Source organism: Vigna umbellata, chromosome 4 (genome assembly GCF_029865625.1).
Source record: "Vigna umbellata cultivar VRB3 chromosome 4, Vumbellata_1.0, whole genome shotgun sequence".
Classification (NCBI taxonomy): Eukaryota; Viridiplantae; Streptophyta; class Magnoliopsida; order Fabales; family Fabaceae; genus Vigna; species Vigna umbellata.
This window is the reverse complement of record NC_142168.1, coordinates 63,690,375-63,714,625: the sequence shown is the minus strand read 5'-3', so window position 1 is coordinate 63,714,625 and position 24,251 is coordinate 63,690,375. Positions and strand designations below refer to the sequence as shown.

Genomic DNA, 24,251 nt, shown 5'->3' with positions numbered 1-24,251 from the left:
GCTTTGACCTAGGAGTTTCTAGAGAACTTCCTAGTGAGAGGGCTTTACCTCTCAGCTTTTACCTAGGAGTTCCAATGAACTTTCTAGTGGACGAGAGTGACCGTCCATCGGGGACTGCCTTCACCACTCGGTTTTTCGACCTAGGACTTACGGAGAACTTCCTAGTGAACAAGAGTGATCGTCCATCGGGGACTGTCTTCACCACTCAGTTTTTCGACCTAGGAGTTACGAAGAACTTCCTAGTGGACGAGAGCAACTGTCCATCGGGAACTTCCTTCACCACTCGATTTTTCGACCTACGAGTTACGGAGAACTTTCCCTATACTAGGGGTTCCTGGAGAACGTCTCTAGGTTTCTTTGTATTAGGTGTTCCTGGAGAACGTCCCTAGGTTTCTTTGGACGGTAAGCTCTCGTTTGATCAAAAGGCCTGTATGATAACGGTTTAAAATACTGTTATCTGTGATGTAATTTTGATACTAAATACACCCTTTTTGACTTAGAAACTTGCTTGTACTCATGCTTTTTCATTAAGTTGTCTGAATAAGAGAGTTGAGGTTGAATTTGATGATTTTATGACTAATTCCCTTTGTTTTGATAGAAAATGAGTTAATACAGGAAGCAGAGATGAAATGCTAAGGATATAGAGCTCAAAAAGGCCTAGAAAAGCACCAGAAGAGGGAACTACACGAAGCTTAGGCGACCTGCAGGAAGCTTGAGCGTGGAAAAATCGACGCTCGCCGCCCGGGCGGCCTAGCCCACCTGGGCGTCGGACTCCCGAAGCTTGGGCAAAATTGGAGGCTCAAGCCTTCCGGAAATCGACGTCCACTGCCCGGGCAGCCAAATTGGCCGCTCGAGCGTCGCGCGTTGCTGATCCGACCCAATTTTTGCTCTATTTCGACTCGTTTGGACCGGGCCCTGTTTATACTCTTTTCCAACTTTATTTAAAGGACCCAAGCACTCTAGGTTTTGTATCTCTGGCTGGAGCAACACAACCACACACTCTTTTACTCTCTGAAGGCGGATCTGGAGGCGGAAACTTCCTCTTCTACTCTTAGGGTTTTACTATCTCATGCTTTTCCATTGTACATCTAGTTTCTCAATGTCTATGGGAAACTAAACTCTATCTGTTGTTGGGGAATGATGTAACCTTTTGAACTCTCATGTATTTGAATTGATTCTTAATCATATTTTCTTTATTCATTAATTGTTAGGGAATTCATCTGTTTCAATGCTTCCTCTATTTAACTCATTTAGTTGCATGATTTATGATTTGCATGAGTGCCGGGAGGTTCCTTACAATTCAGGTTCTTGTTGAATTCTCCCAAGGGTAATATTTCTCAGGGATGAGGGTATGAGTATTTGGTCGTCTTAAGCTTTTGATCTTCAGACTAAATTTTCTAGGAACGCTAGGAATTGGACGAACTAGGAATTAAGGCAGACTTATTGCGCCAAGGGATTGGGTTCTAAGTACTTTAGTGAGTGGCGTTAATATTAATGCATAAAGAGGAATTCTTATATACATGAGAGGGAACTTGTTGAAATCTAACCCCAACAACATATTAATCTCATATTAAACAACATCCGTTCATCTCCGTGTTACTTTACTATTGATCAATTTGCATTCATATTTTATGTTATGTTTTTGCATCTCAAACCAATGATCTCTTTTATTTTAAGTCTTAATTAATTAATTTATCACACGACTGTTTAATGCCGAGAGTCCTCTGGGATACGATACTTGGTCTTACCATTTTATATTACTTGTGCGATTTGGTACACTTGCTAATCCATCAACAATGTCGGGTCCTATCACCTATGAGGTCGAATGACCGAATACCTGTAAAACCGAATGGACGAATGTCTGACGCCGAATGGTCGAATACTTGTGAGGCCAGATGGCCGAATACCCGAGGCTGAATGACAGAACACCTGTGAGGCCGGATGACCGAATACTTGTAAGGCCGAATGGCCGAATACCTGTAAGGTCGAATACTTATGAGGTTGGATGGCCGAAAATATGAAGTCGATTGACCGAGTATCTGATCGCTTGATTAAATAAAAATTGTTCAACACTATTTACACCAACAAAAGAAATTAAACAACAAAAGTCTATGTCTTACGAAATTGAAATAAAACTTGATAGTAATGTTCAACTAAAGTAAAATTTGAGATGAATCGCTTTCCCATTGTTAGGGTCGACTTTCACATTAAGTAACTCAAGCTAATAAGCTCCTCTTGCAAGGTGTCGAGGTTATCCTATAGTTGTTTTTGCTTCTCTATTCTTTTTAGGGGGAATGAAAAGTGTGACTCTTAAGCTAGCGACATAGCATTCTCGCGCCGTTCGCTTATCTGCACGTACGATACATATGGTTCCTTTGTCTGAAGGAAATTTCATAGTCAAATGAGGAGTGAAGACCACAACTCCGAAGGCGTTCAATAAGGGTCGTCCCAATATTATACTAATAAGAATCTTATTCTGACCTCTTTCGCTTTTTGGCCTGTTCCAAGCCGAGTTCTCATATCTAAATATCCACGAGTATCGACTCTTTCCCCTCAAAAACCCATAATCTGTTCATTAAATGGGGTATTAAATCCTCAGACAAATCCATTTTCAAGAATGTTTTCCAATACAGGATATTGACTGAGCTGCCTTGGTCAACCAAGACCTTGCTGATACTGTATCGAGCTATCTCGGCTGTGATGACCATGGGATCATACTGATCAAGGTCAGGAGCATGAAAGTCGGCATCAGTAAAGGTAATAGGTGGCCAGGATTGAGGCTTTCTCTCCACTGTGTGAACAGCTTTTAAGTTCCTTAATTGCCTTCTGTAGGGTGAAGACGAGGATCCTCTTCCTGCAAAGCCTCCAGATATAGTATTAATATGCCCACGAACCGAGCGGTCATGTTCATGACTCCGACTGCAGCTACGGTAGTGCCTTTGATACGACCGTTCGGGGCTTCTGCGCCTAGATTTTTCTCTAGGGGGGCTTCTTGTTCGGTCTCTCTCTTCTTCTATATACTTTTGAAGATGGCTCTCTTGAACAAGTCTTTCTATTTCATCCATCAATATGTCGCATTCCTCTATGGTATGACCACAATTCAGATGAAACCGACAGATTTTTCTTTCCTCAGCGTTTTTGGGCCTATGCTTTTTTCGAATTGTAAGAAGTTCGGTATTACGAGCTTCCTCAAGAACTTTTGTCCAGGGTGCATTAAGGGTGGTATAATGACCATACCTGGGCGTCCGGATGGAGTCCCTCTGAGGAGGACCTCCATTTTTGTCGTTATTGTTGAACGATCGTTTTCCTTCTTTTTTTGTTCCCGTTCGCAAAAGCTTCTTGCTGTTGCTTTTTCCTTGAGCATCTTATATCTTCAATACGAATAAACTCAGACACCCTCTCTTGGAGCTCGTCCATAGTTTTAGGGGGTCTCGCATACAAATTTTCTGAGAAGTATCCCGCTCTCAGACACGAAGGTAAATTGCTAATGATAAAAGTATGGTTAATATCTTTGACCCGCCAAGCGGTTTCGTTGTACCTTTTGATAAAGGGTTTTCAGAGATTCATCCTTCTCTTGCTTGGTATTCACCAGTTCCGCGGGTGTTAGCTCTTGTATTCGACTGGATGCATACTGTCTCTCAAAAAGGGATTGCACAATGGCAAAACAATCCACTGTATTCGGAGGAAGGGTGGTATACCACGACAATGCCTCTCCCTTGAGTGATAATGAAAAGGCTCTGCATATAACTGGGTCACTGCTCGTGTAAAATGACATTGCATTGACAAATGTCCTGATATGATCATCCGGATCTGTTGAGCCATCATACTTATCCACTGCGGGAGGAGTTCTTTTCGGCATAGGAGCTATCATGGTTGCTGTTGTGAATGACAATAGACCGATCAGTCTTATGATTTGCAGAGGTGTCAGTTCTCGGCTGCTTCGATTTCTGTTGGGGTTATCGTTCGGGTTTCCGTTCGTGTTACCGATCAAATTGTCGTTCGGGTTTTCGTTCGAATTTCTGTTCAGGTTTCCGTTCGTGTAGCCATTCGGATTGTCGTTGGGGTATGTATGGTGGGATTGCTTTTGGTTTTGGCGAGTTTCATTATTGTTTTCGCCATTATGGCCCAGTTAGGTCGACGACACTAAGTGCGGCTTGGACTGTTCTTGACGAGTCTGTTCGGCTCTCAGTATCGTAATCTCCTCTTCGTGTTTTCGCTGCATCTCCTGCTGAGCCCGGGTTTGTGCTTGCATTTGTGCTTGCAAGGCTCGTGTCTGTGTTTACATTTGTGCCTGTAATTGGGCTATCAGATCTCTTGTGGTTTGCTGCTCCTCCATGCTTCTTGTGGTCACCACTGGGTTTCTTGAGCTTCTCTCGACCCTACGGTGGGCGCCTAAATGTTTCGACAGGGATTAGTTTAGGACAAAGAGACTAACCTTTCTAATGTGTCTTCCTTGCTTCCGAATGCCTGGAACATCTGAACCGCTCGTCTGGATGCTCACTTTTAGTTTGGACCGCTCGGTTGTCACATGCTTTAATGGGTTGTACTCTTGACTGGAGGGGGAGGTACCTGCAAAAGGTACTCCGGCGCTCAAATTAGGAGCAGATTAATATACTGTTTATCACAATTGAATATTTACACAAACGAAATAAAATCTTTACCTGAACTACAAAGTTGCGACTTTCACAATGCAAGAACATGAGAAAATGAAAATCCACCTTGGACAAAAGTTTGTCCCTGACAGTTGAGAATATGAATGAGAGCATATGAATGACGGTGGGTATGTCACTTTGTTATTTCATATATGGTAGAAGATTCAATTATGTTATTTAATTCCTTCATTTGCGGGTGCCTAGTGCATGTATAGGATCATCCCTTAGATATTCACTAACATAAAGGAGAACAATAAATAATCAATTACTCAGAAATTCCTATTTTTCTTTTGTTATTGGGGGCTTCCTCTGTCCTGCAAATTGTACTTCTGCATTATGACCTCAAAAGTTCCAAAAGAATATCCACACCTTGCATCCAAGGTTTTGTTCCAGAATACGTAAAATCCAATTCAGATTATAATGGATGTTGTTTCGGTTGTAGGGCCAAGTCGTCAAATACCTCTACATTTTACTCTTCCAGTTTTTTGGCCGTCCGGTCTCGCTTCCTACTCTTCGGTTCACTCCTTTGCGTGCGGGGGGAGACCTGTCAAAGATTCTCCAGCACCACGCCCGCCCCACTTATCGATCTACCGGACGCCCCGTTGACGTATAGGCTCCACTCATCTTGGATTGCGTGGGGTAGTTCGATCACAAAATCAGCCAAGTGTTGGCCTTTGATTGATCCCCTGGGTTCGTAACGTAGGCCGAACTCCGACAGTTCTATCGCCCAAGCCACCATGCGCCCCGCCAGATCTGGTTTCCTGAGGATTTTAGAGATTGGGAAATAGGTTCTAACGACCACTTGGTGGCTTTGGAAGTACGGTCGGAGCCCTCTGGATGCGTTTAAAAGAGCCAATGCCACCTTTTCCACTTGCAGATAACGAGTTTCGGCGTCCAGAAGGGTACGGGTGACGAAGTATACGAGCCTTGGCTCGGGCCACTCTTGCGTGAGGACGATGCTGATGGCCGACTCCGATACACCCAAAAAGATCTGCAAATCTTCTCCCGGCGTGGGGCGGTTCATCACTGGTGGATTCAGCAGGATGATCTTGACGTCCTGAAATGCCTGCTCACATTCGTTATCCCATACGGCGCCAGACCCCTTTTTCATCTTCTACAAGACGGGTCTGACCCTTTCGGCCAACCTCGGGATGAATCGTGACAAGGTAGTGAGCCGACCGATGAGTCTTTATATCTCCTTCAGAGTGGTTAGGCTTTGCATCTGCAATACCACCGCGCATTTGTCAGGGTTAGGTTCGATGCCCCGAGATGTAAGCATGAAACATAGGAATTTTCCAACAGCTACTCCGAATGTGCATTTGGCTAGATTTAGCCGCCTTTCGAACTTCCTGACTTGGCGGAATACCTCCTCCAAGTCTTTTATGTGACCCACCCCGTTAGTAGAACGAACAACCATGTCGTCCACGTAGACGTCCATGCATCGGCCGATCTGCTCCTTGAAAATCCTATCCATCAAGCTTTGGTAGGTGGCCCGACATTCTTCAAACCGAAAGGCATTACTTCGTAACAGAAGTTCGTCCTCTTGGTGATGAAGGTCGTCTTCTCCCGGTCTGGCTCATACATGGGTATTTGGTTATACCTCGAGTAGGCGTTTAGGAAGCTCAACATCCGATGATCGGAGGCACCATCCACCAAAGCGTCTATGCTTGGTAAGGGGTGTGAGTCCTTCGGGCAGGCCTTATTCAGGTCGGTGTAGTCAGTGCATATGCGCCACTTTCCGCTGGCCTTTTTTACCATCACCACATTGGCTAGCCAAGTGGTGTAGGTAACCTCCCTGACGAAACTGGCCTCTCTTAGCTTATTCACCTCGTCTTCCACTGCTTTCCTCTTCTCTTCGCCCATTCGGCGTTTTTTCTATGCCACCGGGCGGGCTTCTTTAAACAGTTCCAGTTTGTGGGACATGACCAAGGGGTGAATCCCCGGCATGTCGGTCGCTGTCCATGCGAACAGGTCTCGGTTCTTCCATAGGAGCGACCTAATTTCCTTTTCTAGCTCGGACTCCAAGCCCCGGGCCATGGTAGTGGTTTGGGTAGGGTCCTTCCCTATTAGGACGGGCTGTGTTTCTCCTATAGGTTCCAGTCGGTCCTCCATGTTCGTCCTTGGATCAAGGTCGGCCATGACTACTTCGGAGCCGCTCGGACGGTGCATATAGTCCCTTTCTCCGAGGGGTATTTCATAGTAAGGTGGGGAGTGGAGACAATCGCTCCAAAAGCGTTGAGGCACGGTCGGCCAAGGAAAACGTTGTATGAGGTGTTGGCCTCTACCAGCAAATATATAACCCTCTTCTCCTCGCTAGACCGCCCGGTCCCCAACCTAGTGCGCAATTCAAGGTATCCCCGGGTGTCTACCCTTTCGCCCGCGAATCCTACTATTTGTTCGTTGTAAGGGACAATGAGGTCCTCCGATATATCCATCTGTTGGAAGGTTTTTCAATAGAGGATGTTCACCGAACTTCCCTGATCCACCAGGACTTTACTTACACCATACCGGGCGATCTCCGCTGTTATCACCATCAGGTCGTCTAGGTCAGGATCAGGGGCATGGAAGTCCTCGTCTGAAAACGTGAAAGGTGGCATCGTACGCCGGGGCTTGTCCACTGAGTGAACGGACTACAGGGCCCGCACATGACGTTTCTGAGCGGACGAGGATGACCCTCCCCCGGCAAAACCTCCTGATATGGTGTTGATGTGTCCCTGTAGGGGACGATCGCGACTTCTGCTGCGGCTTTTGCTTCATCGCTGCTCCGAGCATGGGCGATCGGTCCGATTACTTCCAGACCTTTTGTGCCTATAGGCATGCCGCGGGCTAGGTCGTTCCGCGGGTGTCGGGGGGCGGTCAACTCGAACGTACTGTTTCAGTTGTCCTGCCCGGATTAGCTCTTCAATTTTGTCTTTCAAGGTCACACACTCTTCGGTAGTGTGACCCATGTTTTTGTGGTACAGACAGTGTTTGGTTCCGTTTGCGCCTGGCGGAGTAGGTCGCTTCATGGGTTCGAGGAGCAATTTCGTGCTTAGCGCTTCTCGGAGGATCTTCTCCCTAGGAGCGTTCAAGGGGGTGTACTGTTGGAAACGGGGTCCTCGACGCGGTTCCTTATGTCTGAGACTTCCCGATTTCCCACCGAAGTGCCTGATTTTCCCCATCCGTCCTTTCCCCCTTGTGCTCCTGACTTTCCTTTTTGTATGACAGTTTCATTTCTTCCACCCTGATTTCGTCCATCGCTCTCTCCCTCAACTCTTCCATGGTTTTGGGGTCCGTCGACAGATGCTGTCCTTAAACGGTCCTGGCTTGAGGGCGGGGAGGATGTAATGCAGAGAGAGTTCTGGGCTTAAGCCCTTCACTTGTCGCACGGTCTTCTGATAGCGGTCCATGAACGCTCTAAGCGTTTCTTCCTTGCCTTGCTTTAGGGTGACCAGCTCGAAAACGATCAGGTCTTGAGTATTGTTAGCGGCAAACTGCTGGTTGAATAGGCGTTGTAAGCCGGCGAAATTCTCTATAGAATTGGAGGGAAGAGAATTGAACCACTCGAGCGCCTCTCCTTCTAGTGAAAATGAAAATGCCCGACACCAGATAGCGTCATTGCCTGTCCTGAACGCCATAGCGTTCGAGAAAGTCTTGATGTGGGCCTCGGGATCCGTTGTCCCGTCATACATCTTGAATTGTGGCGGAACGAACTGTTCCGATACCTAGACATCCATGATCGCTTGGACAAAGGGGAGTAATAACGTGGACGAAGGCTCAGGCTTCACCACCATCCGTCTATCCTCCGCGGCACTTTCCGCGTGTATCGATTTGACTTTACTTCCTTCGGCCTCGGACTCCGCCGGCTTCCAGGTCTTATCGCGTCCGCTATTATGCTCGGTCTGATCCTCCGCAGTGACTTTTCGCTTTTCCTTCACTCACTCTTCCTCGCCTTTCCTTCCAGCGATCTCTCGGGCTATCCGTGCCTCACACTCGGCCTTGATGGCCACAAGTTTGGCCACATGGCGCTGCTGCATCTCGTCCATCTTCTGTTGTAACGCTCTGATCATCTCTACTGGATCGTCCATGCTCATGTTTCTCGTGGTCACCATTGGGTTTGAATAGCAACTCGGCCCCACGGTGGGCGCCAAAATGTTTCGGTTGTAGGGGCTGAGTCGTCAAATACCTCCACACTTTACTCTTCCAATCTCTCGGCCGTCCGGTCTTGCTTCCTACTCTTCGGTTCACTCCTCTGCGTGCGGGGGGGGAGGAGACTTGTCAAAGATTCTCCGATGCCAAAGTCAGTTTGAGAACAATGGTGTTTTCAATAGAATAGTAATAAATGTGCAGTAAATGCAACCTATCTACCACTCACCTTTGACCTGTATTTATAGTTTTTGTTATGAGCTTGGGATTAGTGAAAAGTTAATCACGACCCAACTTCGGCCCAATAGCTTTTAACAACTACTTACCTTAATCTTAATCCTAATCTGGTATGGTCAATTGGCAATATGGCCGACCGACCTTCTAATATTAGGCCTTACAACCGGCCGGCTCATATGAGTTGCTGTTCGTCTGGTTGACGAGTGGCAAGGTCACGTAATTGGGTGGTCATTGGCCATGCGGACGTCCGGTCCATACATTGCCCGGTCCCTCGGGATATACGTAGTCATAGACTACACGGACGTTCAGTCTTTGTGTCGCTCGGTCCCTACTGGTACAGATGCATTTTGAAGACAATTCTTTTGACATGTGGTTTCGGTCTAATAAAATAATAGGGTAACAAAAATCTAAAACTTCATATGAGTACAAGGTTCGAGAGAACATTTTAACTAATAAAATATGACAGACAGGAAACCAAAGGTTTGAGAGAACTTTGGGATAAGTTGATTAATAATAATATTAATTAAACTTATACAAAGCCAAATAAAGAACATACAATAGAAAAAAACATGAACATTAACCGGAGAAACATCTCATTGTTACAAAACATCACCGATTACCCCAACCCCATAATACAAGTGCAAAAAATGTTTGAAATATGTTCGAAAAGTAGAATTGGGATCAGGATAAGTTGCCACCACTTTGCTGCCACAAATTGATGATATCAGTGGCTTGATTAAGTATAATAATCATCTGCTTTTGGGAGATCCAAGGCTTGCTCTCAAGCAACTCGTTGAGCTCTTCTCCATCCAAATGAACTTCAACACAAGTCTTGGCTTCTCTTTTGCCTTCACCACCACTCCAAGCTTCTATTAATCACAAAAAAAAAATTATATATAAATAAGAGATTTTTTTTCTAATTCTAAAAGAGGTGGATAAATGAGAGAAATTGAATTTGAATGTTTGGGAGCAAAAAGTGAGAAGAGAACCTCAGATTGGGGAATGGGAGGGGCTTCTTCTTGGGCAACGATGGTTTCCGCGACGGAAGCGAGAGTGAAGCGTGTGGTGGTTGGAGGAGGGTGGTGTGGGATTGGTGCAAGGTTTTTCGTCAAGGGCAATGAGGCGACGTTTGGACCCATTAATGAAAGTATAAAATCAAAGCCCCAATCCATTGCAACCATGGCAGATAGCGAACCCTAATCTCTTAATACGAAAATTTTTTTAATGTGAACCAAATAATATAACATAACAGGTCATATGACAAATTAAATAAAAAATTCCACGTAATATAAGATGTATACATATGTGTGCACCACGTCATCACAGTTAGACGACGTCAATGAAAACTTAACAGATATGACTTAATTGGTTCAGTTTTACAAGTTTATGGACACGATTGAGACAAAAAAAAACGATAACCCACTTGAGATTGACACACAGATACGAGGACCAAATGAGGGTTTAAACCTATATTTTAAAATAAAGAACTTGTTTATAACAAAACTATTTATAACTAAACCATTTAATATTAAAATAACCGAGTCTCACTATTTTTAAACTACCATCACTTTTAAAATACCATTTTATAAAGTTTTACAAAAATAAAGTTTTACAAAAATAAATATACTTTTAAAATACCATTTTAATTTAAAAAAATAATTAAATTTAAAAAATTAAATTATAGAAAATCGATCAAATTTTAAAAATAAAACCACTTAAAATAAATATTTAAAGATAAAATCAAAAAATAAATATGTACACCAAAATCAACGTCTCTTTGTATAATTTTACATAAATAATAGCATTTCTTGGAACTATTTATGGATAAACCTCATAAACCCCCAAATCCGAAAATGAACCGCAGAAGCTAGCAATGGAACTCTCCATTACGCACACTCCCAATCCTCTTCACTGTTTCTCATCACCACAACTCTTTCCAAACCCCAACGTTTTCACGCTAAGCGCACCGCGTCCCCGCAGAAAGCTTCGGTTCCGAGTTTCGGCCACCGCGGAGCCCGATGGGGCGTCGTGGTCGCAGTCGCTGCGGCGTGGGTCTCAGCGGTTCTGGATCAACTTTGGGGAAATGGTGAAGAAAGAGACGGGTCTTGACTTCCAGAGCAGCAGCGTGAAGAACGTAGGCGAGGTTATGAGCGGAGATGAATTGCGAAGGTTTGGGACTCAGTGGGTGTCTCGGTTTGTCGATTGGAACCGGTGGGAACGCTGGAAGGTAATGCTTTCAATTGCCGCGCTGGAATTGTGTTGTTAATTTGATGCATATGTTTTTTTTTTAATTTTTATTTTTTTTATTTGTTATTAATTTCATGTTTCTTTTTTTTGTATTTTTCGGGTTGTGACCTGTGAGTATTAGTGATTTGTGGATGTTAAATTAGTGATTTGTGGTTTTATTGGGGACGCATTTGGAGATAGGAATCAGAGTGAGTAAAAATGGAAAACTTTTGGTTATAACCAAAGAGAGTGTTGACTGTTGACTGAGCAGAAATTGATTTCCGCATTTGATGATGATAGCAAAACTACTGTGGGTACTGACGCAGCAGTGGACTTGGTTACTGGAAATAAGACTCGGCCCAAAAGGATTGCAGATAAACCAATTGTATACAGGGAATATATTTTCTGTTTTCATCATGACATTGCTGTTGGTTGTTGGCATTGGTTCTCATTACTTTTCCTGTTTTCTTTACCAGTTCTGTTATTCTGTTTCCACGTAATATGGCACACAATGGTTTGTACTGTAAGCCTAGCACAGTATGTAAGTCTCGGTATGACATGAGTAAAACAGGAAGGAATTCAGAGTTGTTTGTTTTTTTGCTGTTTTGGGAGGTTGCCTTTGTCCTCAAATTCAAGGCTTTTCAATGACGCCCTGATGTTTTATGATTTTATTTTCTGGTTTTCATTAATAATCGAAGAAAATATTGATTTTGGGACTCAGTGGGAGTCTCAATTTGTCTATTGAAATCGGTGAGGACATTGGAAGGTGACTTGTTCATTGCTGTATTGGGATTGTGTTGCTAATTTCATGGCTTTTTATGTTGTTAAATTTGTGTTTTTGCTTTTGTTAAGTTGGGAATGTTGCAGTGGTGTTTTATGATTTTACTTTCTGGTATTGGTGAACAAGCCTTTCAGAGTAAGAGTCAAAGTGAAGAAACAAAGATAACATAGACATTTTTAAATTGCATGGGAACATTGAAAACTTTTCTCGAACCAAACAATGTATCGAGTGTGGGTGAATATTGATTTCCATCTTGAATAGTCCATTTTGTTGGAAGTCCCACATCGACTAGAGATAAGACCAAATTGTAATATATAAGTGGGGTGCAAACCATACATACAAGCCGGTTTTGTGGGGTTGAGTTAGGCTTAAAGTCCACTTTCTAATATAGTATCAGAGCCATGGTTGGAGCCTTTCCTAACGAGATCTATGTGGGCATTCTGTTCCACCTGTTGTCGGGCCACTATTGGATCACCCATTAATTCTACTCTCACGCTCGAGATGTCTATACCTCGGCGTGAAGGGGTGTGTTGGAAGTCCCACATCGACTAGAGATAAGGTCAAATTATAATATATTAGTGGGGTGCAAACCTCACCATACAAGTCGGTTTTGTGGGCTTGAGTTAGGCTTCAAGTTCACTTCTTAACACATTTTATTTTTTTTCTGATCATTAGTAGTTATAAAAAATTTTACTTTTGGCTGTTTTTGCTCAGTCCTTTGAAAATAGGATTCTGAAAATAATGTGACAATTTTGTAATTATAATTTAGAGTTAATAAAGTTTTCTACCTCATATTTCCAAAAGATTTCAGTCTTATACCCGACATTTAATAAATGTGTCATTTCGGTCTCCACAATTATTCCAAAAACTCTTGTAACCAAATCATTTATAAGCAAAAGTGGAAAATGTTTCCTCAAACTAGATAGATTGAGGGGGAGCAATTTTTAATTTCCACATTCAACTACAACTTGAGAGTAGTGACTAGTCAAAATTTTGTGGCGATGCCTGCATTTTGGAGGCATTTCTTTTCCTTTACATAGCGTATGGAATAGGATAGAATTGTGCATATTTTTCGAATGTGTTGCTTTTGTTCTCTTATGCTGGTATTTAATATTGCTTTGTTCTTCAATATTGCATTTTGTTTAATAAATAGTGTTGGGTTAACTACTATTGCAGCATTAATGTATTTTTTTAATTAAATATGTTTTTAGTTCTTAAACTTGAATGCTAAATTATATTTGGTTTCTATCCCAAACTTTTATACTCTAACTTCGAAAATGAATAGATATAGTCCTCCTAGTCCAATTGGATTACATCTTTTTGACGTGTCAAATGATATTTCAAGTTGACATTTGAGTTATTTTTACCGTTTGACATGTTTTAGCTTAAATGTCAGTTTAAAACATTGTTTAATACATAAAAAGTTATAGCCATTGGGTTAAAAAAACTATAAATTTCAATTTTGCGTCTAATTTTAGGGACTCAAAACATATTTAACTTTTTTTTTTCCTGGGACATTTTTTACCTAGCTAAGCATTTTGATTGAAAAATATATACTATCAACACTTTTGGACCAGGCTGGTAAAATTGACTGCTTAATCCATAAAAGGGGTTTTACTTATATTTGTTATTATTCTGTATTGCTTTCTTTTTAATATAAATTAACTAAAACAATGTTGTTTTCTTGTTACAGAAAATCAAAGACTGGGAACCTTTGCGAATTGGCACATTTGTTCTTTATATTTTTGTTGTCACATTTGCTTGTAGAGGAGTATATGTTGCTGTTCAAACACCTTTCCTAAATCGGCAGAAAAAAGAATTAGCAGAAGCTTACATGGAAGTGTTAATTCCTGAACCATCCCCTACTAACATCAGAAGGTAAGTCAATCCTCCTTTATTATCACATTCTTTTGGTACACATGCTCTTGTTTAATATACTTTTGGTTTATCTAATTCTTATTGTCATAGAAGTATAATTGCTGACTTCTCAAATTTTATTTGTTGTGAACATATATTATTTCTTTCACCAGTTTCACGCTAATATAATATTTTTAATCAATCAAATGAAATAAGTTCTTAACCTGCTATAATGTTGACTTTAAATTCACTAAAACTAGACAATGATGACAGTTGAAGCTCATTATTCACTGACATACTGAACTAAGAGCTCGCTATGCAATTTTGTATCATTGATCAAATCACATGTTTTTCTTTCTTTCCTATTTTTACTTTTCTTTCACCAGTGTCATGAAAGAAATCCAAAACTCATATAAGCTTAATTTGTTAATTGAAAAATTGCTTCATGAGACTTATAGTTGATGTTTTTTTATTATCTTGTAGTTTAAATTATGATATTAAATTCTATGTAACATCTACATGATATATTTGAAGTTATTTTTCATTGTCTTTGAATTTTGATTTGACAACCTTGTTATGGAGTGATCTATTCACATAAAATAATCTACAGCACAATTGTAGTGATTGCATCGGCTGTAATGTTGTATATTTTATTTGAAATTAAAATTTGACGGTGCAAAATTGGATGACTCTAAAACTACATCATTTGTTACCAACATTGTGATCTGCAATGCTTGCAATCGCATAATCTGTAAAACATTTACTTTCGATGACTTAGATGAGTCAACCTTTTTTGAGGACATCCAATGCCAACAAGTTCATCAACATGGAATTGATGTGTCCCAATAATTCTTGTATTGTCTTATTTTCAAGAGAAGCTTCTTGGAGATCAATGCGAAGCTACCTCGCACGAGCCTTGGTCTAAGTGAAGAAGTGGTTGTGTATCTGTTCCCATACTTGATACAAATGAACAATATGAAGAACGCGTGGCAAAATTGACTTGGAGAGAGTCGATTATTGCCAAGAAAGTAAGATCTGATCTTGAACTTCCCATTCTTCATAAGCGGGATTAATAACTCTTGCAGTGCGATAATCATCAGTAAGAAATCTTGGAGGAATTTCTGGGTTAACAACAAAGTGATGAAGGTTATTAGAATATAATCAACCGTTACAGATTTATAGGAAATTAACCTTTAGATAATCTAGGAAATCAAGATGATTGATTCCTATGTAAGTGTTTTTCTATAATTAATTTTATAAAATAGTATAAATACATATTGTGTGGTCTGTATTAAACACACAGTACATTCAAAACATATACAATTCTATATGATATCAATAGTTTAAGGTTTCAATCTTGAAAAGACAAACTGTGAGAAAGATTGGGAAGCATGAGACACATTTTGGTAGGACTATGATGACCTAAGCGTTGATGCTCAAGAGCTTGAGACACAATGGACATAGAAGCAACCGATTGTGACAGATAGTAAATCCTCAAGCATCATCTTCTGCTCCAACCTCCCCTTCGCCCACGATTCCTGCACCTGAACTTCCTATTGTGATACGAAAAGGTATTCGTTCTTCTCGTAATCGTAACTCTCTGCTTTTACCATTACTTATGATCGTTTGTCTCCATCCTATTTCTCCTTTGTTTCTTCTTTGGATTCTATGTCTATTCCTAAGACTATAGGTGAAGCCATGGCTTATCCTGGCTAACATCAGGCAATGGTAGAGGAGATGGCAACCTTACCTTCCTTCCAATGGCACTTGGGAACTTGTTCATTTACCTCCTGACAAAAAAACGGTTGACTGTCGTTGGGTTTATACAATGAAAATTGGACTTGATGGTCATATTGATTGGTTAAAACCTCGCTTAGTCGCTAAAGGTTATACACAGATTTTTGGTCTAGATAACTTCTTTCGTCTCTTTCTGGCTATGGTTGCTATTCATCATTGGCATCTTCATCAAATAAATATTAATGCATTCTTACATGGTGAATTGCATGAAGAAGTTTGTATGAATCAATCCCCTGGTTTTCTTGCTTCCGACGATTCTCGTCTTGTTTGTAAGCTTCAACGGTCTCTCTATGGTTTGAAGCTGTTAGATATATTATCTTTATTTTATATTTATATTTTATCTTTAGTTAGTTTGTTATTATTTCTTATTTGTATTTTGGGCTTGACCCATATTTCTTCTATTATAAATAGAGGACCCTATGTGTATATTCAACATAAGGGAGATTAACCCCATATATAGTTTTTCGTATATTCAACATGGTATCTAGAGCTTAAGGTTCTTTAAAGAAAAAAGTTTCTGGTGCCTCTGTCACTGCATCTGCCGTTGCCGACAGTGGCGCTATCTACTACTGGCGGCGACGCCGTCATCTACCGCTACCACTATCAGAGTTTAAGTTTTGATCAACGATCACATGGTGCTGAAGCAAAATATTGTGCTATGACAGTAGCCACTTGTGAGCTTATGTGGCTTAGGCAACTACTATTACAACTAAAAATAGGGGATATCCATGAAACAAAACTTATTTGTGACAATCAAGCTACACTTCACATTACATCAAACCCGATCTTCCATAAAAGAACCAAACACATTGAAATTGATTGTCTCTTTGTTAGAGAAAATGTGCCCTCTTGAGAAATCACTAATGATTTTGTCAAGTCTAACAATTAGTTGGCTGACATATTCACCAAGTCTCTTAGAGAGCCTCAGATAGAGTACATTTGTAACAAGCTTGGTACATATGACATATATGCTCCGACTTGTGGGGGAGTGTTAGAATATAATAAGCTATTATGGATTTGTAGGAAATTAACGGTGACATAATCTAGGAAATTAGGATGATTGATTCCTTATTATTAGGTGTTTTCATTATAATTAATTATGTAAAATAGTATAAATACATAATGTGTGGTCTGCATTAGACACACAATACATTAAAAACATATACAATTCTATAAAGGTGATGAGACTTAATGTTAGGTTCCTTTATTCAGGGAACCTAAACAATAGTCAGTCTTCTCACTCAGACACTCAACAACAGAAGATATAATGGATGTATAAGTATTTTATTCAATCTGTAGTGTGAAGAAAGAAGAAAATAGAAGTAAATGTTCCCAAGGAAGCCTCCCTTCCTCCACTGGCCAAGAGGTCCAGTCTAAACCCTAAACAAATCCTCTCCCCTCCTCAACCAATTCGGTGATTATATATACTCTGTTAGATGTTAAGATGTGTGTTTTTGTTATTTGGGCTTAGTCTATTCTGTATTAAGGGCATTGGCCCATATCTTACAATATAAATAAACTACCCTATGTGTATGCTAAACACAAGGGATATTTTCTCCCAATCTTCTCTATTTCTCATATGGTATCTAGAGCACAGGAATAGTTCCAGTCAACTCCACGGTCTCCGGCACCCATCACTGCCGCTGTCGTCGCAGTCGTCGCCGCTGCCGTTGCCGCTGCCGCCGTCGCCGTCGCCGGAGTTCCAGAATCGACCGGCGACGACCACCGTGGTACGAGGATCGCGGCGAACGGACCACCCACGCGCCGCCGCAAGATTCGCCGCTGCCGTCGCTGCCGCCGCGCGTGCCAGCGCGTTGCCGGAGCTTTCCGCTGCCGATCAGCATCGCCGTGATCGCCTCCTCGCCCTCTTTCTGGATCTGTGGTCGTTGCGTCAATCGGAGCACTTTGATTTTTTAGGGTTTCTCCCTCTTCCCTCTTTATGGCGTCTTCCTCGTCTATAAACACCTCTATTGGTGGCTCATCTTCTGATCCCTCAATATATACCAATTATGTGAATGTACACTTGTCCATTGACAAGTTAGATGGCACAAATTATGCAACATAGGCGTCCGACATCAAACTTTGGTTGAAGAGTCAGGGGTACTTAGATCATCTTACTCAAAATGTGACTACTGCTCCCATAGATGACACTTCCTGCTGGATGAAAATTGATGCTCAGTTATGCATTGTTATAAAGTCCACCATTCACTCCTCATTGAAACAAATGTTTCGATCCTATGAAACATGTTCAGAAGTATGGGCACAAGCGAAGTTGTTATACACAAATGACACTCAGCGTCTTTATGGTGTTTGTCAGGACCTATTCACTGTTATTGGTCCGCGCAATCCTGGCCCCATGGCAGAATATTTGGGTAAAATTCATGCCCTTCTTCATGACTTTAATGATATATTACCTCCTGCTTCCACTCCTGCTGAAGAATTGGAACAACGATCAAAGTTCTTCATGTTGTTGGCATTATACGGACTCTCTGATGATGTTTCTCATGTCCGTGATCAGATTTTGGGTTCTCCTGTCATACCCAACTTTACTTCTACTTGTTCTGCTCTTTTGCGTATACCGAGCAAACCCGTCACTGAGACATCCCCTCATACTGATGATTCTTCTGTTATGGCTGCTCAACGTGATGATCGAAGTCGGTCTCGCAAGCCAAGTAAAGGACGTCCAAAATGTGACCATTGTGGCAAGTTAGGCCACAAGATTGATAGATGTTATGCTCTCCATGGATGTCCTCCTCGACCTGTAGCAATGGCAAATTCTGATCCACCTCCTCGATCACCGTCTGCAGACCATCCTACTTCATCTAATACCGTAGACAAACCTGCAATCTTTAACGAATTTCTCAGATGGTATGAGGATCATCAGCACTCTGGTTCCACTACATCTGCATCTGTTGCACGTACAGGTACACCTTTTGATGGTCTAACTCACTCCCTCGGACCTTGGGTCCTTGACTCAGGCGCCACCGATCATATCACTGGTAACAAGTCCTTGTTTTCTTCCTTGTCATGTCCGAATAATTTACCCTCAGTAACAATGGCTGATGGGTCTAGAGTCTCATCTCATGGTATTGGTACTGTTAATATTTTTCCATCCATATCCATTGATCATGTACTTTATGTCCCTGGGTTTCCCTTCAACTTATTGTCCATTAGTCGTTTAACTCGTACTCTTAATTGTGTTATTTCATTTACTAAAGATTCTGTTTGGTTGCAGGACCGGAGTTCGAAACACATGATTGGCACAGGATGTGAGTCTCATGGCCTTTATCATCTCTGCCCTTCTCCACATGTTGGCGTAGTCATGGAGTCACCATCCCTTCTTCATGCTCAGTTCGGTCATCCTAGTCTTGCCAAACTACAACAACTTGTCCCGAGGTTGTCCACATTATCAAGTTTGTCGTGTGAGTCTTGTCAGTTAGGGAAGCATACTCGTAGTTCCTTTCCTCGTAGTGTCTCACAACGGGCGTCGTCCCCTTTTTCATTGGTTCATTCTGACATTTGAGGACCTAGTCGTGTTAAGTCCATTTTAGGTTTTCAGTATTTTGTTACCTTTATTGATGATTATTCCAGATGTACTTGGTTGTTTTTAATGAAGAATCGTTCTGAGTTGTTTTCTATTTTCCAATCTTTTATCAATGAAATAAAAACACAGTTTGGGGTTTCTATTCGAAATTTACGTAGTGATAATGGCCGTGAATACCTTTCTCAACCGTTTAAACAATTTTTGGCTTCTCATGGCATTCTTCACCAAACCTCATGTGCTTATAACCCTCAACAAAATGGGGTGGCTGAGCGCAAGAATAGACACCTTATTGAAACAACTCGTACACTTCTTATTCATGGTCAAGTACCCTCACGTTTTTGGGGTGATGCAGTTCTCACAGCATGTTATCTTATCAACCGCATGCCATCTTCCGTCTTAGATAACAAAATCCCTTATTCTATCTTATTTCCTCAAGACCCTCTGCATCCATTACCTCTTCGAGTTTTTGGGTCTACATGTTTTGTTCATGATTTTAGTCCTGGTCTTGATAAGTTATCTCCTAGGTCTCACAAATGTGTCTTCTTAGGATTTCCACGGTCACAAAAGGGCTATAAGTGTTTTTCCCCTTCCCTCAATCGTCATTTTATCTCTGCTGATGTTACTTTTGATGAGTCTTCTTTTTACTTTTCACATCTATCTTCTAGTTCTGTACCTCTCCTTGTTACTGTTGATATTCCTCTTATATGTGATCCTCCTGGTGATGCTCCACCCATTTTGTCTTCACCACAGAATCATCCTTCACCTCCACCCCTTCAGGTTTATAGTCGCCGTAATCGTCTCCTTCATGACTCACTTCCGGTGCCGCCTCAAGTGTCTCCTCCAGCTCCAGCAACTGAGTCTGACTTGCCTATTGCCCTCCGTAAAGGTATACGCTCTACCCGTAACCCTTCCCCCCATTATACTGTTCATAATTACCACAGATTATCTCCATCTTTTTATACTTGTCTCTCATCCATTTCTTCTGTGTCAATTCCCAAATATGTGAGTGATGCCTTAACTCATCCTGGTTGGCGTCAAGCTATGATGGATGAAATAAGTGCTTTACAGGAAAGTGGAACTTGGGAGCTTGTCCAATTACCATCTGAAAAGTCTGTTGTTGGTTGCAGGTGGGTGTATGCTATCAAGGTTGGTCCTGATGGCACAATTGATCGTCTGAAAGCTCGACTGGTTGCCAAAGGCTACACACAGATTTTTGGTTTGGATTATGGTGATACTTTTTCTCCAGTGGCAAAAATGACCTCTGTTCGCCTATTCATTGCCATGGCCGCTCTTCGCCAATGGCCTCTTTACCAACTTGATGTCAAAAATGCTTTCCTCAATGGTGATTTGCATGAAGAAATTTATATGGAGCAACCGCCTGGCTTTGTTGCTCAGGGGGAGTCATCTGGATTGGTATGTCGTCTTCGCAAATCCTTATATGGCCTAAAACAGTCTCCTCGGGCCTGGTTTGGTAAATTCAGTTGTGTTGTTCAACAATTTGGTATGTCTCGCAGTGAAGCGGATCATTCAGTGTTCTATCGCCACTCGAGTGCTGGTGTATCTACTTAATAGTGTATGTCGATGATATTGTTCTCACAGGAAGCGACTATCTTGGCATCTCTCAGATGAAACAACACCTTTGTCATCATTTTCAAACCAAAGATCTTGGCAAACTCCGGTACTTTTTGGGTATTGAAGTAGCACAATCCAATGATGGTATTGTCATATCTCAGAGGAAGTATGCGTTAGACATCTTGGAGGAAACAGGGTTAATGAACTGTAAATCTGTTGAGACACCTATGGACCCTAACATCAAACTCCTACCAAATCAGGGGGAGCCTTTCTCAGATCCTGAATGGTACAGAAGACTAGTTGGTAAATTAAACTATCTTACTGTTACGCGTCCTGACATTTCCTTCGCAGTTAGTGTGGTGAGTCAATTTCTAAACTCCCCATGTGAAGACCATTGGATGCAGTTGTTCGCATACTAAAGTATATTAAAAGATCACCTGGAAAAGGTTTGCTATATGGCCCTAACAATCGTTTGTTATTCAGATGCTGATTGGGCTGGTTCTCCTTCTGATAGGAGGTCTACTTCTGGATATTGTGTCTCTATTGGTAGCAACCTGATATCTTGGAAAAGTAAGAAGCAAAATATTGTGGCAAGGTCCAGTGCAAAAGCAGAATATAGAGCTATGACATCAGCTACTTGCGAGCTTGTGTGGCTTAAACAATTGCTTAGTGAATTGAAATTTGGAGATGTCACTCACATGATACTTATATGTGATAATCAAGCTGCTCTCCATATTAGCTCTAACCCTGTCTTCCATGAGAGAACCAAACACATTGAAGTTGATTGTCATTTCATTCGAGAAAAAATCATATCCGGAGATATCAAGACTGAGTTTGTTAACTCTAGCAACCAGTTGGCAAACATATTCACTAAGTCCTTACGAGGACCTAGAATTGATTATCTTTGTAACAAGCTTGGAACATATATCTGTAGTGTGAAGAAAGAAGAAAATAGAAGTAAATGTTCCCAAGGAAGCCTCCCTTCCTCCACTGGCCAAGAGGTCCAGTCTAAACCCTAAACAAATCCTCTCCCCTTCTCAACCAATTCGGTGATTATATATACTCTCTCTCCCCCTAACAACTAACAAACTGTCTCGCCATTTCTTTCACTCCTAACAAACATGACTCCCTAATATTAACACTCTATCGTTCGGTATTATCAACCTTATACCGTTCGGCCCATAACTCTCTCCTCCCTTGAACAACCGTTCGGACCTTACTTCATATTACCGTTCGGCCCCCTTCAACATCACCGTTTGGACCTTACTTGATATTACCGTTCGGCCCCCTTCAACATCACCGTTCGGCCCTCTTACTTCAACATCTTCGTTCGGTCCCTTTTCTTCAATATCACTGTTTGGCCCTCCTCTTTTATTCCTCCTCTTATATACTTTTAACTTCCTAACACTTAATAACAAGCTCAACTTGTTTCTAGTGAAGATAATTGGAATCATTCAATTTTTCAGCTACAAAATTTGGGGAAAACTGGGAAGCGGATGGGTGGGAGCTTGGATTGACCATGTTGGATCAATTTGAGACTCTTGATGCCGTATTAAAAAAGAACATGAGAGAAGAATGTAAACATGAAATTGATGTTGTATATTATTTGACACACAACCGAGAACTTTGTATATATAGGCTTCGAAGCCTATTGTTCTCGTAAAAAGACTAAGAAAGAAGAGAGGATCTAATTGAATAATTGAATGTTTTACATCTCTCTAATATAAATGTTTTTCTTCATGGAGATCTAGAAGAGGAAGTCTACATGGAACAACCTCTTACATTTGCTGATTAGGGGAGTTTGGTTTGGTTTGTAAGATGTGTTGCTCTCTTTATGGGCTCAAGCAATGACCGAATGCTTGGTTTGGAAAATTTAACTGCATTGTTCAAAACTTTGTGTTGTAATCAATGTTATCAATATCGGATAACAAAAAATATAAGTGACCCAAAAATCCTTTATAAAGTTATAATGGAAACCATAACGATTTATGTTGGAAATATTGCGGTCAAAAGAAACATAATAGCACCACATATAATTCTAATGCAAAAAAAATAGACTTGAGGCTGGTGGCAGGTGGCAGTGGTGGCTAACAACGGTGGGTTATGGGTTGCGGGTTAAGGATTTAGAAAACAAATAGAAGGGTGAAATTAAGGGTTATGGGTTGCGCCAGTGCCTCTTTTGTCCGACTCTACTTATCTCTTCTCCCGCGCTATTGCTGCATTATCTCTTCCACTTTGCCGCTGTTTATCTCTTTCTCCACTTTGTTTTTTTCGTCATTACTGTTCTGCCACCACCAGCCGCCATGTAAGAAGCAACTGCCATGGGCTGTGATGGAGAACTCGCATTGCCACCACCTTGTTGTGGCAGCAGGTTGGGAAACTGTTTCTGGGTTTCCACCATGGCACCACCATGGCAAAATTAACACTAGTTGTATGTAGTGAAGCAAATTATTTAGTTTTTTAGTGTCATACATCTCTTGGAAAATGTGTTTACTCTATAGTATATGTTGATGATATAGTCATTACAGGAAATGATGCTATTAGAACATCTCAACTGAAGGAACACTTTTGTAAACATTTTCAAACCAATGATCTTGGGAGCCTCAAATACTTCCTGGGTGTTGACATAACGTAGTCAATAAAAGGTTTTGTAATCTCTCAAAGGAAGTATGCTCTAAACACCGTAAATGAGACATCTATGATTGACTGTAGATTAGTAGATAGTTCCATGGACCCAAATCAAAAAGTTAATGACAAAAGAAGGTGAATTGTTCCCAAATCCATAAAACAATTGTAGAGTGGTTGGAAGACTTATTTATCTTACTGTTACTAGACTTGATTTGTCTTTTGCATTTGGTGTTGTAAGTTAGTTCATGCAAGATCCATGTATTGGCCATTGAAATGCTATCATTTGTATTCTAAGATACCTCAAAAAGGTTATGAGGCAAGGTCCTTTATATGAAGATAAAGGAAACATCCAAATCTCGAGTATTGTGATGTTGACTTGGCAGGATCCCTTAATGATAAATGCTCTACTACGGGATATTATGCTTTCCTTAGAAGAAATATTCTTTCTTGGAAAAGTAAGAAACAAAATGTAGTGCCCTACCAACTATTGAAACTGAATATAGTACAATGGCTTCTCTAATGAATTTGTATGGGTGAAACAATTCTTTAAGAGCTTAACTTCTGGGAGATCCAGACTATGAAGGTGTATTGTGATAACCAAGTTGCTCTCCACATTTCTTCCAATCAAGTATTCCATGAGAGAACTAAACACAAAAATTGACTATCATTTTAATTCAAAAAAGTTGTTGTCTAAAGAAATTTGCACTGAGTTTGATGGATCAAATGATCAACTTGCAAATGTGTTGACCAAGTCCTCGAGGAGACCTTTGAGTTTATTTATTCCTCCTTGGTACATGCAATTTGTATGCTCAAGCTTAAGGGGGAATGTTAG

At 41.2% G+C, this 24,251-nt stretch overlaps 3 protein-coding genes and 1 long non-coding RNA gene across 5 annotated transcripts in view; 1 reads left to right on the top strand and 3 right to left on the bottom strand.

Moving 5' to 3' along the window:
- Positions 1 to 2,522: 2,522 nt before the first annotated feature.
- LOC148200895 (uncharacterized) lies at positions 2,523 to 3,871 on the bottom strand. Its single transcript, XM_088113075.1, has 2 exons — positions 3,539 to 3,871; positions 2,523 to 3,260 (listed from the first exon to the last, which is right to left on the bottom strand). Exons 1-2 carry the CDS (start codon positions 3,869 to 3,871, stop codon positions 2,523 to 2,525), a joined length of 1,071 nt encoding a protein of 356 aa, XP_087969201.1.
- A 4,029-nt stretch (positions 3,872 to 7,900) lies between these two features.
- On the bottom strand, positions 7,901 to 8,323 carry LOC148200894 (uncharacterized). Its single transcript, XM_088113074.1, has one exon. The coding sequence runs from the start codon at positions 8,321 to 8,323 to the stop codon at positions 7,901 to 7,903; it is 423 nt and encodes a 140-aa protein (XP_087969200.1).
- Positions 8,324 to 9,506: 1,183 nt separating this feature from the next.
- On the bottom strand, positions 9,507 to 10,214 carry LOC148200893 (uncharacterized). The gene is made up of 2 exons (XR_015785537.1): positions 10,004 to 10,214; positions 9,507 to 9,883 (listed from the first exon to the last, which is right to left on the bottom strand). It is a non-coding gene; the product is annotated as an uncharacterized LOC148200893 (long non-coding RNA).
- A 631-nt stretch (positions 10,215 to 10,845) lies between these two features.
- Positions 10,846 to 24,251, top strand: part of LOC124828407 (ATP-dependent zinc metalloprotease FTSH 12, chloroplastic-like) — a 35,717-nt gene continuing 22,311 nt past the window's right edge. For both annotated transcript variants that reach the window (XM_088114238.1, XM_088114239.1), the window contains exons 1-2: positions 10,846 to 11,241; positions 13,715 to 13,899. In XM_088114238.1, coding sequence (XP_087970364.1) covers positions 10,888 to 11,241; positions 13,715 to 13,899 — 539 coding nt within the window. In that variant the 5' untranslated portion in view covers positions 10,846 to 10,887. The remainder of the gene's footprint in view (positions 11,242 to 13,714; positions 13,900 to 24,251) is intronic.